At 39.3% G+C, this 18853-nt stretch overlaps 1 protein-coding gene across 1 annotated transcript; it reads right to left on the minus strand.

The window, feature by feature from the left end:
* Positions 1-661: 661 nt before the first annotated feature.
* lonp1 (lon peptidase 1, mitochondrial) lies at positions 662-18325 on the minus strand. Its single transcript, XM_042483967.1, has 22 exons — positions 17785-18325; positions 15866-15954; positions 14703-14822; positions 14411-14576; positions 12296-12409; positions 12092-12153; positions 11363-11492; positions 10257-10340; positions 10102-10170; positions 9782-9933; positions 8862-9000; positions 8504-8682; positions 7398-7485; positions 6945-7067; positions 6674-6790; positions 6297-6437; positions 4387-4552; positions 4181-4267; positions 3924-4051; positions 2767-2931; positions 1183-1368; positions 662-1018 (listed from the first exon to the last, which is right to left on the minus strand). Exons 1-21 carry the CDS (start codon positions 18301-18303, stop codon positions 1213-1215), a joined length of 2994 nt encoding a protein of 997 aa, XP_042339901.1. The 5' UTR covers positions 18304-18325; the 3' UTR covers positions 662-1018; positions 1183-1212.
* Positions 18326-18853: the final 528 nt, after the last annotated feature.

Below are 18853 nucleotides of genomic sequence, written 5' to 3' on the forward strand. Positions count from 1 at the left end.
TTTAGAGACCCAAATAGGTCAATACTTAATAAATAAATAAATAAATAAGACATTAAAAAAAAGTTCACAAAAGCATGCACATTCAGACGACAAAAAGCCTAGGTGCTAGACAAGTAATAGCACAAGAAAAGGAAAAAACTGAACAATATAATAATGAAGGGCATGAAGCTCGAAATGTCATTTTACTGGGTATTATATTAAATATTCATGGAAGCATAAAATAGTGCAGACATTATTAGAAAAATACAACCTAAATACAAAATAGTGACGTTCACCCATCACCATCAACGCAAGAATTTTGCTTTTAAAATATTTAAAAGAATAATAATTAATTAATTAATTTGGGGTCTTCGAAGAGTTGAGATTAGTTTTTCAAACATTATCAAGAATAATTTAGATTTCATATACTGTAAATGAACAGATATTTCTACAGTTTCTGCTTTTCTATCATTATTCGTGACTGACAGTTTGTAATGTTGCATTATGTTAATATTGTATATATCTTAGACATTTTCTTGTTTTTGTCTGTTAATTTTTTTTTAAAAGATTAAAAAAATATCAACAATGATCTAGACAATTGGATCCAATCTCAGTTGTGTCAATTAAAAATCCACTCCCAGGTTCACAGGTGGATTATTAAAGATAACAGCAGCCGGCAGAGTTGCATTTATGATTTAATTTACTTAAACTTCACCATCACATCTGGCCAATAATAATATAAAATAATATAAGAAATCTATGAAAGAGTCCATCCACAGCCCTTATAATAAGAACTGTGGGTAAAGAGGCTGCGAACTCAGCCTCTGCTCCTCGATGACATCATATCTGTGATGATCATCCAGTCTTCATCATCACCATAATTCCCATGACTGTACTGTGTATGTCCATCTTTGGCACAGTATGCTCCATGGCTTCAGTTCAGTGATGTTGTCTTCTATCACGACGGTCCTCTTACATTCAGGGTTTCTGTTGTGGCTGAAACTGAATTATATGTGAGTGCACATCGAGCCAGCTGTGTCTGTGGATGATTTGGGAACAGATAATTTAGTCATACTCCATAGCAGGACCTCAGAGTCCAAACTGCATTTTACTGCAACTACAAAGGGAATGACAATCAGTGCTGGTAACAAACACGTTTTTGATTCTGAGGTGCTGTGAACAGAAGTCTTGGGTCCATCTCACCTCAGTTTTAGCGCTGCGGTTGACAGCAGGTTAAGACTGTTCCTGTGGGAAGACGATTGGGTAGATTTGACTGTAGTGATCCACAAAGTGGACCTCCAGGCCCTGGCTGATGTAGTCGGGCAGGTCAGAGAAGTCTTTCCTGTTCTCATTTGGCAAGATGATGCAGGTCACACCAGCGCGACGGGCCTGATGGGGACAAGAAAATCCAGCTCAAGTGGAGTCTCAAGCTCGTAATGTTAGTTTATTGATTCATCCAACACATTGACCAACAGGTAATACCAGGTGCTGAGAGAACTCTTGCACACCATTTTTGGCCATGCCCAAGGCTTCTGTCTCAAATATCAATCTACTTTCCTTAAACCTACTTAATCCCCGAAGCTGAAACTATTTTACTTGCGTACTGCACAGTTGTGGAGAACATAGAGCACCACCCAGCCCAAGCAGCAACGATAAAAAAAAAAGATAAAAACAATAAAACGATAAAAAATGAGACGTACTAAAAGACCCTCCAAGCAGTCAGATATTTAGTTTCTCTGGTACGATCATTTTCATGGTTTTAATCCCAATATTTGCAAGTGAAAACTAGCATTCGCATTCACAGTTAACCACAACTATAGATGCACTGTGCTAGCCAAGTTAGCAGCTAGTATTGGGGTTTCTCCGCCCTCTCGTCCAGATATGGTAATTTCCAGCTCCAAAACCCAAGATGGCGATGGCCAAAATGCCAAACTCAAGGCTTCAAAAGAGGAGTCCACAAAACCAGTGGATGACATCACAGTGGCTACATTCATGATTTTACACAGACTGTGACGCAGCCTTATTGTACATCATGGCAACTGCCAAGAAATGTTTTTTGAAACTGTGGAAATCAGATGGCCTAAGTTCCTTATTTTTGTATTTTGTCGATCTAGTTTTGCTAGATTTAAGCTTCCACAAGTGCCTCCACAAACACCATTATTAACAGGGTGAGTTAAGTTTCAGGGTCCTATTTTTGTGGCGGCACAATGACCAGCACAAACAGAGCTCAGACAGTTTGGTATTTTCCTGACCTTTAAATTTGCTTTTCTTGCCTGTGAGGTATTTTGGTTTCCAGCACAGAAAGCACACACTGCACAGGTGGGAGGATCATTTAAATGAAGCAGCACAAGTTGTTGGTGTTTTGGAAAAATACCAAAATAGAAATAAACCATATAAATTAATTATTCTCCAAACAACACATGCATTTTAATCAGAATTTAAAAAAAAGCTTCAGTAAATCAGTCTTAATTAATTTATAGATTAATGCACAATTTTTATACTATCTGCTGTCCGCAGCTACTTTATACTGAACGAAAGGTTTCTCCATCATTTTATTAAACCCCTACAGACATCTGAAGGCAGCAGAACAAACATGCTGATAAATCGGCAGCCTCTGAGATAAGAAGTGATGCATCAGAGTACGATTTTGATTTTTTTTTTTAACTCTTCAAACGTTACAAATGTTGGACTAAAGTCAGATTGGCTAACATTAAACCTGTCTTTGCAACATGTAGTCAATGAATGTGTGTTTGTGTGTGTGTGTGTGTGTGTGTGTCTTGTACTCACAGCGATAGTTTTCTCTTTTATTCCTCCTACTGGCAGTATTTTGCCAGTCAGTGACACTTCACCGGTCATGGCTACATTCTGACGCACCGGCCGGTCGGTTGCCAGGGACAACAGTGCTGTGACAATAGTGCAGCCAGCGCTTGGTCCATCCTTGGGAGTCGCCCCCTAGAAACAAGTGACGTTATATAAAAACAGATAACAGCAAGAAATGCCTCTGGCTACACTGTATTTATGATCACAGGAGACACTAAAGCAGGATATTTTCAACTGTACGCAGAGTGGCTTAAAGCACTTTCTTTTTCTCTTCCACACTTCAATACAGCAGTCATATGCCTCTGCAAACCAGTGAAGATGCACCTACAGTTTAGAGCCACGTTTGTAAAAATATTGATGCTTCACACACATGGCAGCTTCGTATAATACAACCTGCACCCAAGATTAGTGTCAACAATTCCGTATCTGAATTAATGATGTTGACTAATGGCCATAAAAGTGTTTTTGCAGAACATTAAGTCACAGCGAAGTTGACCTTCATCCCTTTGGATATACAATGTCATCACTTTATCATTTTATCCTATTAGACATTTGTGTGAAATTTTGTCAGAATCAGAGTATGAATTCTCGAGTTCATGGCCAAAAACATGTTTTGTGAGGTCACAGTGACCTTGACCTTTGATAACCAAATTCTGATCAGTTCCTTCTTGAGTCCAAGTGAATGTTTGTTCCAAATTTGTGGAAACTACCTGAAGGCCTTCTTCAGATATTGCGTTCATGAGAATGCAACAGATTCCAAGACAGACCAGCAAGTTCGGATCATTTCATCCATGACTCAAAGTGAACATCTGTGCAAAATTTTAAAAAGTCCCTTGAGCTGTTCTTGAGATATCACGTTCACAAGAATGAGATAGACAACGGTAAAGTGACCTTGACCTTTGACCTATGGCCACCAAAGTCAACTCACCATTGACTCGAAGTTGACCTTTGTGCTAAATTTGAAGAAAAAGCCATATTGAGCTATCACATTAATGAGGATGGGACAGACAACCTGAAAACATGATGCCACCTCTCACGGGAACAGAGGCAAAAAAAAGACTAAAAAGATTAAGCAATAGTAATAAGGGAGTTATTTATATACAGCACTGTATCGCCATGGTTACCTCAGGTACATGCAGGTGCAGGTGGGAGTTGACCAGGAAGTGATTTGCTGGTTCCTTGGTCATCAGGAAGGCTCTGGCAAAGGTTGAAGCGATCTTTGCACTTTCCTTCATAACATCACCCAGCTGACCTGCAGAAGAGCACCAACACCTTTAAAATGCCCTCTGTGTTCAGTATCAGATATCAGACTACTGCCTGACAATGTTTGATTTAGCCTCCAAACTGCCGAGTGACCGAGTTCATGGCCTTTCTGACAGACCTGTAACCTCCAGTGACCCCTCTCCTTTCGAGTCCGCTCCTCCAGCTGGACGGCGCAGTGAAGTCTCAATAAACAACGTTGAGCCTCCTAAACAGAGGACAGAATGCAGGCAGATCTTCAGTATGTTAGCTCTTTTATTCGTTTATGGTTTGTGTGTGTGTGTGTGTGTGTGTTTGTGTGTGTTCGTGCGTGTGTCTCTCTCTCACCCATAGCAGTCCACGCCAGCCCCATAACCACTCCTGGTGGAGTGACATCGTACATTCGATCTACTGTGAAAATAGGTTTTCCCACGTAGTCCTGCAGGTTGTCAGGTGTAACAGTCACTGTGCTTTGTTCACCGCTGACAATACAGAACGCCACCTTACGGAAAACCTGAAAGACCGAAGAAAGGGATGACACATTATAAAACAAACAAACAAATGACACTGGAGGATGTGCTACTTTCTAGTGTGACCGTGTCATTAAAGTGAGACATAATTTTGAGTCAATCTGCAGAGATACTGACTTTAAGATCAGTTTAGCAGGTGGTTTTCTGTTGCTTTCTGACTGATCCTCCCACACAATGCTCCTCCAAACACCAGCAATCACTGCTGCCTTAAAGGATGAAGCACTTGTAGAAAACACACTGCCAATCAAGGTTTCAGAACCATTTTTCCAGTTCTTATTGAAGTATACGCAGTTTAATGTTTCAATGTACTCTGAAATTAGAGCATCGAGCAATAAGATTTTTAAAAAATCATGGAATCATTTTAATTTCCCAAAACTTGACCTACATTTTTGACTCCTCAAAGTAAGCCTATTTTGCAGCCGAACACAATCGAGGCATTCTTTCTACAATGAAAATCAAATATCGTTCTTTGTAACAGAAGTCTCACAAATGTGTCAAACCTGTAGGATGCTCTGCTTTCACGCCTGTTGACCAATTCATTCCAAAACAGCGTACTGTTCTTTTCTTCTAAGGTAGTCATGATATAGCCCTGAGGTATGTTTTGGGTAATTATCTTGCTGTAGAATTCCCAACCAGACATAGCCCAGAAGGCATTTCACAACAAAATACTGTAGTAACCCTTTTGGTTCATTGTACTAGTCACTTTGTGCATATCTTACTCTGGATCTAGCAAAAGAGTCCCAGACCATCACACTTCCTCCTCCATGTTTGAGAGTTTGTGTCACAAACTGAGAAAGAGCCTTTCCCTTAAAAAATCCTGTGTGATGAACAGAAGATTTCAAATTTTGACATATCTGTCCATAAGACCTCTCCCTCAGTACCTATCCATAAGACCTCAGTAGCTCACTGGCGTTGCCTCACTGCCCAGAAAAGCCTCATTTTCATATTTTGCCATCTTAGCAAAGGCTTTCTTACTGCCACTTCACCCGTCAAACCTGCAGCTCAACGTCTTCTCTTCACAGTTGAAATTGAGACTTACTCGCTTCAACCAGTGTTAAGCTGTGCTTTCACACAGTGTGCTGACTCTCAGAAACTTGCCTTCTGTTGTGTTGTGGCTTTAGGTCTTTTGGACCTGTTCATGCCGATTTTCTCCAGTTTCCAAGTGCCTTTTGATGGTGCAGGAAAAAGTACACACTGACTCACAGGGAAAGACCTCCACTTATAAGGGTTACAATGGTCTATCTGGCTTAGCAATATATGACGTCCTGCAGCACCATATTGACCAAATCATGCTTCAGATAGTGCAGCTATGCAGTTTGCTCCAACACTCCATCTATATGGCCAGAAGGTTTGTAAGGATACAACAAAAGTGAGAGTCATCTGTGAGAACTGACTGCATCAATTTTTAAGACAAAACTTCTTTCAATTTCTGCAGAGCAACAAAAATTTTTAACCAATTATTTGTTTTCCTTTTTTTGTGCCCTTAACTTTTTATAAAACTCTGGCAGTTTACGGCTTATCTGTGTAAGATTTCATTTTATTCGCTGTATTTTAACTGCTTGAGTATCAGTAGAAACTCAAAAAAAACAACAGTCTTGTTCTAAAACTTTTACCGCTATTGTTTATGAAGAATGTGCTGCTGATCCAACCAAAATCTTTGTCCTGAGCAAATTAATGAATGTGGGCTCTGGTTTAGTGCAGCCAGAACGACGCTTTCCAGTATTTTACCTTTTCAACTTGTTTCTGGAGGTTCCTGACTCCGGACTCCCTGCAGTACTGTCTGATGAGCAGACTGAGGGCATCAGATGAGATTGAGGCTTTGTCCTCAGTCAGACCACACAGCGAGCGGAGCTGAGGCACCAGGTATTGCTGGATAGACAGACAGTGAGAGAGACAGAAATGATGTAAAAGCAAGGCTTTTAAAAAAATTTATATATATAATAATATATTAAAACATTCAACAATAATAATAAGAAAAACAGCTAATATCAAGGGCAAAACCTATGTAAAATAATATGACACGACAAATAAAATATTGTTATTCGTTCGCAATATTTAAGTACAATCCACAATCACATTAGTGCAGAGGCAGGTGTTGTTGTTACCTGAGCAATAGCCAGTTTCTCCTGGGCCACATATCCAGACACGTTGATCATCTCCATCCTGTCTCTGAGAGGCTCTGGGATGGTGTCAATCACATTGGCCGTGCAGATAAACAAAACCTTCATTGGAGCAGACAGAAATGGGTGGGGCTTAAATACACTGCATGTCATTTTTCACTTGAATTAAGGTAAACAGAACCTTTTCCATTAGAACATTTTACAGGGAAGCTTTACTGGCATGTCAATGTCACACTGACTGTACACACACTCCTACCTTTGACAGATCTACAGGGACATCCAGGTAGTGGTCGAGGAAGTTGGCGTTCTGTTCGGGGTCCAGAAGCTCCAGCAGTGCAGAAGAGGGATCACCCTGGTAACCACGACCCATCTTATCCACCTGATGATGAAAGGCAGGAGAAAAACACATCATCATCTAATGTGTAACTGCAAGAGAGCAGTGGTTAAACAGTATATGTTAATGTTGGAGCATGACTTTCATGCTATGATTAAAGACATTTTCATACAAACAATATTTGTCCACATGTCACTCGGTGTCACACTAGTGGTTATATGGGCCAAGTCATCTATGAGTAGTAATAACCAGAAAGACTGTTCATTACAGACACTTAATAACTCATTAGCAGAATTCCTCCAGTAATATTAGTGTTGCTCTAATATGGATTTTTATTGAACTCAACAACTACAGGAGCAGCATCATCATACTGACCTCGTCTATTAGCACCAGAGGGTTCTCTGTCTTGGTTTTCTTCAGACACTGGATAATCTTCCCTGGCATCGCTCCAACATACGTTCTCCTGGACGCACACACACAGTTGCATTTCAGATAATCATATCCCCACATTTAATTAAGTTGCGACAAAGGATGCACAGTATACTGTATATGTGGCTGATACATTATTGGCAAATAAATAAGAAAATTAAATTCTTATTGTTTTTGCACAACATTGCGTTGTATTAATCCACCATTCATTATGAGCAGTTTATAAAATACCTGTTAAGTGAGCGGAACATTAACTTGAGACATCGTTGACCACTATGCCTGCAGTAAGCTCGCTGTCCTCTTTAATCTACAGCTGGTATGTTTTACGGTCACATCAAGCTCACTGTGCTGATAGCAAATTGTTTCACTAACCGCAAAGACTGATGGTTTGTAAGAATTTAAACAAAATAGCTATTTAACCTTAAAATTTGTTGAATTCCTGTAGAATCACACTAAGCAGACTCTGGTCCTGTCCAGCAGTGAGTCTCTGAACACCAGCAGCAGAGGAGAGAGTGAATGAGCTACAGGACTGTTAGCGAGTTTATATGAAGAGACCTGCAACTTTTCTAAACTGCTGTAAAGTCCAAATGAATGTAAACTCATTCCAGTAGTTTTTGTAGCCTATACATGCCTGTCGTTAAGGAGATAAAGTCTAGCGTTAATTAGCCTATACATTAAAAAACAGAATAAGATTATTTCATATATATTTACAAGAATTAAATGCATTCTTCATTTTAGGGATGGTGAAGTATTACTGTGATATAAAAATAAACACCAAAGTCTAAAAGTATAACTTTTATTGTTCTATTGTAAGATTAAAAAGATTATTTATAAGCACAAATTTCCATCAGTGCATCTCTACTATTTAAGCACCACTTTGTAGGTGCATTGTTTTGTATTAGCTGTCAGTATGCAGCTTTCCCTCATTGATTTTCTTCATCTTTTTGTGCTCAGTAGCTGCCTAATAATAGAGACAGAGTCATGTACGCGATACTGACAATGTAAGCTATCATCAGGTCCCTCACTAATAACGGCAGTGTAGACTTCCAGACCTGTGTCCTTTAATCTCAGCCACATCGGTCATGCCTCCCACGCTGAACCTGAAGTACTGTCTGTTGAGGGCTCTGGCTATGGAGCGGGCGATGGAGGTCTTCCCTACCCCCGGAGGACCGTAGAAACATAGGATCTTCCCCTGAGTGGAGCCACGCAGCTGGCTCACCGCTATGAATTCCTGCACAGAGACAGAGAGGCATCACTTTCAGTTCTGCCAGAAAAAGCGCCACAGCTTTTGATGTGTGGATATTGGAACATTGGCCATTGAGTTAAAAAAATTGTTTTGTTATGCTTTTAAATGCTGTGTGTGTGTGTGTGTGTGTGTGTGTGTGTGTGTGTGTGTGCGCATCTACTAACCAATATGCGCTTCTTAACATCATCCATTCCATAATGGTCTTCTTCCAGAACCTCTTTTGCTCTCTCCAGTGATAAGTTCTCCTCGCTGTTGGTGCCCCAGGGCATGCTGGTCAGCCAGTCAAGGTAGTTACGGGTCACACTGAAACACACAGTTTTTGTGGTTATTATTGTTGATATTTGCTGTAGTAAACAGGATATTCATGATTTTAGTATCTCTGTTTTTTGGTTCCAGCTGGGAACCAACTTTAAGTGTTCTAAGCCTATTTATTATCAGTCAAGATGCTCTGAACAGTTCAAAATTAGGTGCCCGAAAAAGAAAAGAACTTGTTCCATGTTGGTAGAAAAGGAGTAAGAGTGTTATTGATACCAATCACCTGTAACATGACTCTGACAAAATCAAAATCATCAATCATCAATCATCTAACTGCAGCAGATCTACAGGTTTAACTGACGACATACACCATCTGCAGGCACAGAAAGTAAAAGCTGCTGCAGTTTCTGCATTAATGCGACCTGCAGGTAATAACTGTTACACTTAACTGAAGTTTAATCCTTGATGAAATCTAATGAAGTATCCACAATTTACAGGCTTAATTTTCTGTGTTTTCCTCAATATGTTTTGTTGCATTAGATTTTGATTTTTTCTTTCTTTTTTTTTTAACTAAAAGTACCAATAAGTGAGCCTGAATTTAGCTCTAGCAAGAAAAAGGTCAGCGGAATATAATGACATCAGGCATCAACAGCTAAAATACAATTCATGTTGCTCTGTTCAGTGGTTGTCAAGATGACATGTTCTGGACTGTGTGTTCCTCAAACAAATCAAGTGTGTTCCTCAAACAAGTGTTCCTCAAACAAATCAAGTGACGTTATGATTGGAAGACCCTCTCAGGCTAGTGGGACAAAAAATACAAAAGACTAACTTGAACTCTGACGAATGGTTGTCCAGCAGTCCCAGTTTGTTGAGTTCTTCATTGATGACGTCCATTATGTGCTGTGGGACTGTCCTCTCTTTGAGTCTCTCTCTGAACTTCTCTTCGATGGCTTCTTTGTCCTCTTTTTCCAGACCAAGTTCCTGAGAAAACACAACACACACATTGTTTTAATGGCTCAAAGCCCATATGTGCTGGTTCAGATGTCCGCTGTGCTGGGCCTACACAATATTATACAGGTGTGACATACAGGAAAAGTGCAAGTCTAAAGATTGACAGACAAAATGACAGACAGGCGGACATCAGCCTACCTTCTTAATGATCTTGAGCTGCTCCTGTAGCAGGTACTTCCTGTGGGTCTGTTTGATCTTCTCCTCTACCTGTGAGCAGAGCAAAAGGATGGATGAGTGACTGAGGGTGATGAGCAGAGCAGTGGCTAAAGCTCATACATGTTTTGACCTCTGACCTCTCTGCCCAGTCGCTGCTGCAGTTTACTCAGCTCATACTCCTTCTTCAGCAGAGACAGAGCCTTGTAGAGACGCTTTGGGATCTGCAGAGACACACAAGAACAAAGTTTAATAGGCCTGTACGAGTCATTGTAGGGTTTCAACAGAAGAAATATAAAGATACAAACATATATATTTAAACGCTTGGGGAAGCACCTGCATGCTGTTCTTTATTCCAAGAAATTGCCAAAAAAAACACTTACTCCTCATATTTGTAACAAAACAGCTGCAATAACTCCAACCTTAAATGTTGCCAGATTTGTTTTGTTGTCTTGGAATGAGCTTATCACTGCCCACTATGGCTGTTGAAATGAAAAAAAAAACCCAAAACACCCACTATGACTGTGATTTACAAAAAACACAGTTACTGTGGGTGTTTCCTTTCCCATGTGCCTCAGGCTGCAGTAATAATCCTTTTCTGGCATTGCACATCAGAATAAGAAGATTCCATACTCGTACGTGGGCAAGACGCACAAAGTTAATACGTATGATTTAGCTAAATAGTTTTCTGACAGTGTGTTTCATTTTAGGAGAAAAGACTTGAAGGATGAGGGCTAACTGGTTGATTTGGCATGTCTGGCCAACTTCCCACCTGTTAAAAGCAGCACACAGCAGCTTCCCTGAGCTTTAATATACAGGGTTCCCACACATTTACATGAAAAAAATGTAAAACTTCTCCATGACTTTTCAAGGACCAATAATATTATTTTTCTCTTTTTCATTTGCCCGATATTTTTCAAACAAACGTATTTTTTTAGAGCTACGTTAGGTTGACAACTACAAAAAATAAATTGATTACGTTGCATTTCGTGGATGGTTATCCACCAATTATTACTGTAATGATTTCACTACACACACAAAAATTCCATGACCTTTCCATAACGTTTGATATTTTTTCTTATTCCGTGACTTTTCCAGGCCTGGAAAATGTGATTGTGAAATTCCATGACTTCTTCCAGGTTATCCATGACCATGGGAACACAGAATACAGGAATAGTCCAGGACTGTCTCCCACAGAGAGGACAACAAAGTCCCAAACAGGACTCTCAGCATGCACACTGCTCACATTGGTCTCCTCGAGGACGTCTTGTAGCTCCTGTGACTCTGCTCCTGTCAGAGCTGCTCCCATGTCGCTGAGGTAGATGGGATTATCGACCACTCTCTGACCCGCCTGCATCATCTGGAGGACGGACTCTCTGGCACACAAACAAGACACACATTTCAGAGGATTTCAATGTCAGCATCACTACATGTGGAGTTCTTCCTCAGCCTGCTGGTCTAAGACTAATCAGGACACTGACTATGAATATAATTTCAAGAGTCTCAGTCACAGAAGAGGGGTATATTTGCAAAAACCCATGTCTATGTTTCCATTAATTTTCCTGTTTTTTTTTTGTGTGTGTGTTTATGTGTGTGTTTGTGTGTGCCTGAGATACGCGAAAAGGAATAAAGTCCAATGCTATAATTTTACCACCACCAAACTTCACACCAGGATATTGTGCATGAATGTGCACAGGTCCGTCCTGAACTCGAGTCATGTTGTGCTTAATAAGTTAAAGAAAATATATAATGAAAAACATGTGAAGCTCTAATAAGCAGAGGTAAAAGTGACATTAAGGATGTCTCAAGCAGATGCAAAAAAACTCTAAAACACTGAAATATTATAGGAACCCGTCAAGAGAAACCTGTGGTGCAGGTGATATTTTTTGTACAGTGTAAGCATAACAACTATGGGATGGTAAAAGGTGGTGAGGACTGATTGTGACAGATAGATGACTAACTAAATAAGACTTACCTGTAGAGGGGGTTCAGTGCGATGATGTCCCTGATGGTCTTCACAATCTCTGCTGTGAGCGCCTGCAGAACGCAAACACATCACAGAGATGTTTACTTTTTAGTAAGACTCTTTGTTTCATGACATCTGCCACAAAATCAGAAAAAAATCCATAATGGAAATCCCTTCCCCAGCTGTTCATGACATGCAATGTGTGTTTTGTACCTTGACCTCCTCTGTGACAGTGAACTGCTCGTGTTGAATGTTGTCCACTTCAACCATCAGGATGTTGGAGGAGGGCAGCGGCTGAAACTCTGGACTCAGGTCTGCTTCTGAAATCTGTGCAAAAGCATAGAGTTAAAAATCACTATTTGCAATATGAAAATAAACTACTAATACTTTTCTACCACCACTAGTGAACTTACAATGTAGCGAGTGTGACAGTTCAACTGTTTCCCTCTGAACAAATACTGCTCTATCTTATCTTGTTTTATCGGTAGTTGTAATCACAACATACACATTAGAAGAACAGTAGTGCAAAGTAGATACTATCCATTTTCTTGTGCTGCTTTCACACACCTTTTACAAATATTTAAACCCTTGAACCCTGAGCATATTGGTATGATTTCTTTCCAAAATACAGGAAAAATGGCAATGAGCAATTTGACAATTTGATATTTTCCACAAACTGCAGAAAAAGTATAGATTTTATTTTTTTTTAAAGCTAGGAAAAGATGTCTGAGGAAAAACATCTCATGAAAATACTATATTTATAATAGTTAATAATTATTGTGATTACATATTTAAAATAATGTAACTGAATTATTATAAATTTTGAAAGTACTTTTTGCGAGCCTTGTTTTCATTTTTTTCTTTTTTTGTCTTTATTCCTTTTTTTTCTTTTTCCAAAATTTCTTGCCTTAATGTTCATTTTTTGTTTGTGTGTATCAATATTGTGAGGTAAAATGCTCTGGGGAGATCTAATTACATTGCTGGATTTGCCAGTTTGGGCCCCAGGCAAGAAAAAAGCTGTTGGGCCTGAAGTAACAACCCAACCCCACATCCCACCCTCATGGTATAGTCGCCCTAAAGTTTTCATTAAGTACACACAGCTGAGCAAACTATAAGAACCCAACCAGTAGACCTGGACTACCAGGCTCCAGGTTTTCCGAGTCAGTTAGTTTTTGGTAACTCAAATTCAAACACACTTATTATTCTAGAGGCTATATAATATGAAGTAAAAAAAATACTTTAATTTGAGGACATGCAGGGAAACCAGTGGGTGGTAGCCTCATCACACTAGTAAACAAAAACTGCCTGTCTGTGGTGATATAAATGGTTATAGAATTTCATCAACATTTACAATATGAATAAACCTGTTGTCACTTTCTGAAACTATTAACACTTATGACACATGAAAACTGTGTGATACCTTTCAAAACTGCAGCTAGCGAGGCACAGCACATGTTTAGGTAGCGAGACAATTAGAATTTGAAACAGCGTTAGCCAGAGGTTTTGAATCGAGTCACATGACTTGGACTCGAGTCAGATTTGAGTCTGGAACTTGATGACTTTAGACTCAGCTTGAAAACATCAAAAGAGACTTGGACTTTAACATCAATGGGTCTAACTTCACTTGGACTTGAGCCTTTTGACTTGAAAATACTTGATACCTTCCCCCAAAGTCCAACATTTTAAAAGAATGTTTTCAAAAATGAATCAATTAATTTCCAACGCTTTTCCCGAGACCTATTTTGTTTGATCCAATCCAACAGCATCCAATCAAACTGCAGGAAAGAACCACGAAGAACAAACGTTACGTTACTGAGCACCGGTTGGAAAAAATGATTCAAAAGATAAATTTGTTCTGGTGCAAAAACAGACAGACCACACAGTGGTCAAGAAAACACAAACTGCAGTATGCAAAATGTGTGGGTCAAAAATTCTACAAACTTGTTTTTGCAGATAATTATTTTTTTAAGCATTCACAATTTTTGTCATTTAAATGTATTCTTGTCAAAATGACATTATACCTGTTCAAGAGCTCATTATGACTAGTTTAGGACTCGAAACTCAAAGTTTAGGATTGAGGACGTGTCAGTCTTGACTTGGGACTTGACTTGGGACTTGCAAAACAATGACTTGGCCCCACCGCTGGTACTACTTACAGCTAATGCCGTAAAGTAGTAGACTTTTGTTGACTAGGAAGAGTAAATTGTAAATCGAGAGATGTCTCAGTGATGTGCTGCTCCTGACTGTGGACACTAAAACCTAGCTGCTCTGTTCCAGTGGACAGTACTTGGACAGGCAAACTATATATGTGGGGGTCATGCTACAGACCTTCTCCTCAAGCTGCTCTGCCAGAGATCCTGTTTGGTCCTTTCGGCTGCGTTTGGCTTTACGTCTGGGTGCAGGTTTGGGTTGGGACTCTGAGTCAGACTCTGACCACACAGGGGACGTTGCTGCCTCTTCAGGCTCCACTTCCAGTTGTCTTGTGATCCGGATCCTGACAGACCAGAATATGCATAAAGCTAAGGTCTATACATGTTACAGCAACAGTGTGCAGGGAAAAGCAGACGCTCTTCACTTCAACCAGCTCCTTTAACCCAAAGGCAACAGTAGTGTTTCGAACCTGCGGTGTCCCATGACGATCATCCTCAGCTTGTCTCCCAGGTCCTGCATCTCATGGATCTGAACAAAGGTCCCTGTAGAATAGATGGCATCTAGAGACTCCACCACATCGGACTCATTACTGCAAGAGACAGAGACACTGATTACTACTGAATATACAAACATGGACAGCAGGAAGTACGTCAAGCTCTGAGCGCATCAAAGATCGGTAATGACACACTGCACTGCAAAATAGATCACAATATTTAAGACGTTTCCTTTAAAATCAATTTATCCGGCCAACCTGGTAATTGGTAAATTTAGGGATGTGGATGAAAATTGTGTTTTTTGAAATAATGAAACCGAAAGTATTTGTCACTTATTTTATGAATGCCTTTGCATTAAATTATTTTGGATAGAAACAGAACATTTCTTTAAAACATTAACTGGTCCAAGGGTTCAATTTGAAAAAAAGAGATAAAGAATTTTTGTATGACAAAAATGAAGTTGATAGTTGTGAAAATTTTATTTTGAATCTATTTATTTTGTATGGAAAATACTAACGTCATAAATGTAAACGAACTCAAAGGCAAAAAAAAATACAAGAATTAAAAATAGAAATAGGACATTATATTCCAACATTACACAGACTGGAAGATGGTAAATCTGAGAAAACATTGGACATTTTTAAAACTTAAAACATTTTTGTTTGATACTTTGATTCAGTACCCCTTACGCATATATGTATATAGGTGTTTATAGTTTGTCCTGCATGGTTTTTGTTTTGTCTTGTTTTCCTTCCTTGTTTACCTGATTGAATTTCTAAATATGCTTGAGCCATGTTTGAAATAAAAAGCAAAACAAATGCACAAAAAAAACTACAAAAACATATGATGAAAATGATCAAACGCCCTGCTAATCTCAGTGGCCATTACTTTTATTTCCCAGAGCTCCTTCAAAATAAAAGTCTCCCAATGACACACCAATGAAATGCTCTTAATGTGAAGCAGCAGCAAAAACAGACATTCAGTTTGCAATAAATTACAAGAGACCAGTGACAGTGACAGTAAGATTATTGAGGAGCATATAAGCACACAGTCACAGAGTAAAGCTCTCCTTCTCAGGACTGTATCTATCAAACTGACCATCAGTGATTCTAGCAGAGGAGCGAGTTATCAGACTTACGAATCATCTCTCTTCAGGAAGACTCCAGCATATGGCTGAGCCAGACGAACCTTCCTCCTCAACAGCTCCATCAGCTCTTTGTTCTTAACCTGACAGGAAGAAAGAGAAACATATCACATACCGAAAAATCTGATAAATCAGATTTACCCTTGTATATAATGTTTGGTAATCACTCCCTGCATCTCTTTATTAAATAAAGCAATACTGGAGTTAGAAAACTTAACCAAACAGTTATCGGGGCAGCATATGATGTGGTGACAGATGTCTGCAGAGGGCTTTTAGAATAGTCCAGGAAAAAGAATTGGCAGACAACAGTTTCTTTATTCAAGAGGTGAAGTTCCTCCTACACAGCCATATATCATCTCCTGTCTTCAATATCTTTTTCACAGAAGATTCCATATTTAGAGGTATGTGTAGAATAGGGGGCGACCAATATTGGTTTTTCAGGGCCGATACAGACACCTATTATTAGTACTTAATGAGCCCGATAACCTATATTTGGAACTGATATGCATGTACAATAATGAGAATATTTCTGTTGAAATTTAGAATTTGTAATACGACAAACTCCAACACAAAACTTTTTTTAAATGCCTTTAGCAAATGTTTAATCAACACTCAACCTCTCAACATCATGTACAGCAAGTTCCACGCAACTTTTTAAAGTTCAGTGAAAATTTAAACAAAAAAACAAATAAATAAAAATAGCTCCTTGAGGTTTGTAATACTCATACTTTGTCATTTATTTATTTTATTGGTGATTCTTAAAACGCAGCTACAGATAATAAGCTAAGTGCCAAATATTGGCCCCGATAATCGCAAAGGCCAATAATCTTTTTACATTCTTACTTTGGCACCCTGGTTATAACACTGAAAATGACATTGTGGTAGACAAAATGCAAGACTGTAAATCAGGCTTTTTGCTAAAATTTGGAAGTCTCTAAAGCTGACATAACCCTAATGACATCAAATGACATCTTCAAGACTATTTTCTCAGACTCAACCAAACTCATCCAGAGCCACAGAGAACATAACGGCTTTTGATGTTTTGTTTTAACTTTAAAGGTTCCATATTGTAAAAAGTCAGATATCCATGTAGTTTTACTCTAAAGCAGGTATAGGTGGTGTACAAATACTGCAAAAGTATCAAAACACTAAATTCACAGAAAATGCAAACAGTCTGTGTTCAGAAACTAAAGTTGTGATGTCATAAATATACTACTTATTGTATGTTTCAAACTTGAAACTGAAAGATTCCACGCTGGACCCTCTGAATCTGGAATGTTTTGCAGTGTATGTGACGGGAAAATATAAAAAGAAGAAGTGTCATGACGTCAGTGCCGGCATTCAACGAGCCAAACTTAAGTGTCGGTTCTATAGGAATCAATGGGGTGGGCATGGCAAATCACACAATAACCCATCATATTTTTGTTGTTTCAAGTGAAGCAAAGACAGAGTCTTCACACTATTTTGTCATCTGGATGTGCATACTTTTGCAAAGGTTTTATATCAACTTTGTTTCAACACTGACCAAACAGAGCAGAATGAGCTTTTTTGAGAGGGTGGGCTTAAAGAGAGAGGCACTAAAACAGAGTGTTTCAGGTAGAGTGAGAACATGGGTATTTTAAATCAAACAGTATGATTTAAAAATGTGTTTTTTGAGCATTAAAGCTAATAAATATGTTTTAGTAGACACCTGAAATAAATGTATGATCCTGAGAATGAGCATGATGTGGGACCTTTAAAACAGCTGTTACACTGACGGTTTTACAATGATCCCGAATATGATCATAACCAGGATAAGCTTTAAGAACGGGTTATTCATATACATGTAACCCCACAACAGCCTCATACACAGGCGCTTTCTGTGTGGTTGCATCATCTCGTGTCCTTGAAGCCAATGAAAATATCCTCCTCACCTCTATGATCTTGATGAACCGGGGGAATACCGGGTTCCTGCTCACAGCGATCAGCGGCACATTGGGAAACACCTCCGGGACCATCATGGGGGTGAGAGCCGTCATCTGGGGACCGCTGTACGGCGCTCCCCCATCTCCTCCTGACTCCTCTCCCCCAGAGCCCGCACTGTCCCCGCCGTCCTCCCCAGTGAAGCCCGCACCGGCCCGGTTCCCGAACATCCTCTCCTGCAGCATGTAGGGTGGAGAGATCGGTGTGAGGAGCTCGGTGTGACCGCGGAGAACACCCCCGACCCGCATCCAGCGGTGAGGTCTGGCGGTCATCCTGCAGCCTGCTGTCATCACGCTGACCGGACTGTCCGGGAGCCGCGGGGACCGCAGCCGGCCCGGGGCTGATGTGTCGGTCAGGAGGGACCGGCTGCTGCTGGTCCTAAACACGACGGGTCGGTTCAGTTTCCCGACAAGAGTCGAGTTTCTGTGCAGCTGTCTCGCAGCGCCGAACATCTTCATGCAGGTTGCCATGTTGATCTGGAGCTTTCTACAGCATGTGAACGGCGTACTTCCGTCAACGTTTGATGACGTAGTCTCGATCACATAACATTGCGTCATGCGCTTACATATAATAGAAATTAGTGCACTAGAATAGACAAACTAAAGAATAAACTTAAAGGACAAATCTAAAATAGGAATCTAAACTATTAAAAATAAAAAAAAATACATAAATGATTTTAAAAAAACAAAAATAGATTATTAATAATATTGACTTTCATTTATTTATTAATTATTCTTTTATACGGTCTATAGTAATTTTTTCTGATGATTTACTTTTTAAAAAATCCTAAATATTACTATTTTATTGGAATGTGATATTTTAAAGACTCTCTAAAAGTTCATAAAAAGCAAAAAGAATATAAGCACAGTTAAATACATTTTTGAAAATACAAGAATTTAATATGCCCTTTTTTCTTAAAAAAAAATCTAATTATTTACTTATGGTGGCTCATTTCATTCATTTTGTCTTCATTGTCTGCTTTGCATTTCTTTTCTTAAAGCACTTAGAGCACATTTCAAT

This window comes from Plectropomus leopardus, chromosome 3 (genome assembly GCF_008729295.1).
Source record: "Plectropomus leopardus isolate mb chromosome 3, YSFRI_Pleo_2.0, whole genome shotgun sequence".
Classification (NCBI taxonomy): domain Eukaryota; kingdom Metazoa; phylum Chordata; class Actinopteri; order Perciformes; family Serranidae; genus Plectropomus; species Plectropomus leopardus.

Coding starts and splice junctions, on each gene's coding strand:
- lonp1 (XM_042483967.1), bottom strand. CDS start 18,303: ATGGCAACCTGCATGAAGATGTTCGGCGCTGCGAGACAGCTGCACAGA. Junction 6,791..6,944: donor TCCCTGTAGATCTGTCAAAG/GTAGGAGTGTGT, acceptor GCTCCAATGAAG/GTTTTGTTTATCTGCACGGC. Junction 4,553..6,296: donor TCCAGAAACAAGTTGAAAAG/GTAAAATACTGG, acceptor TCGGTCTTTCAG/GTTTTCCGTAAGGTGGCGTT.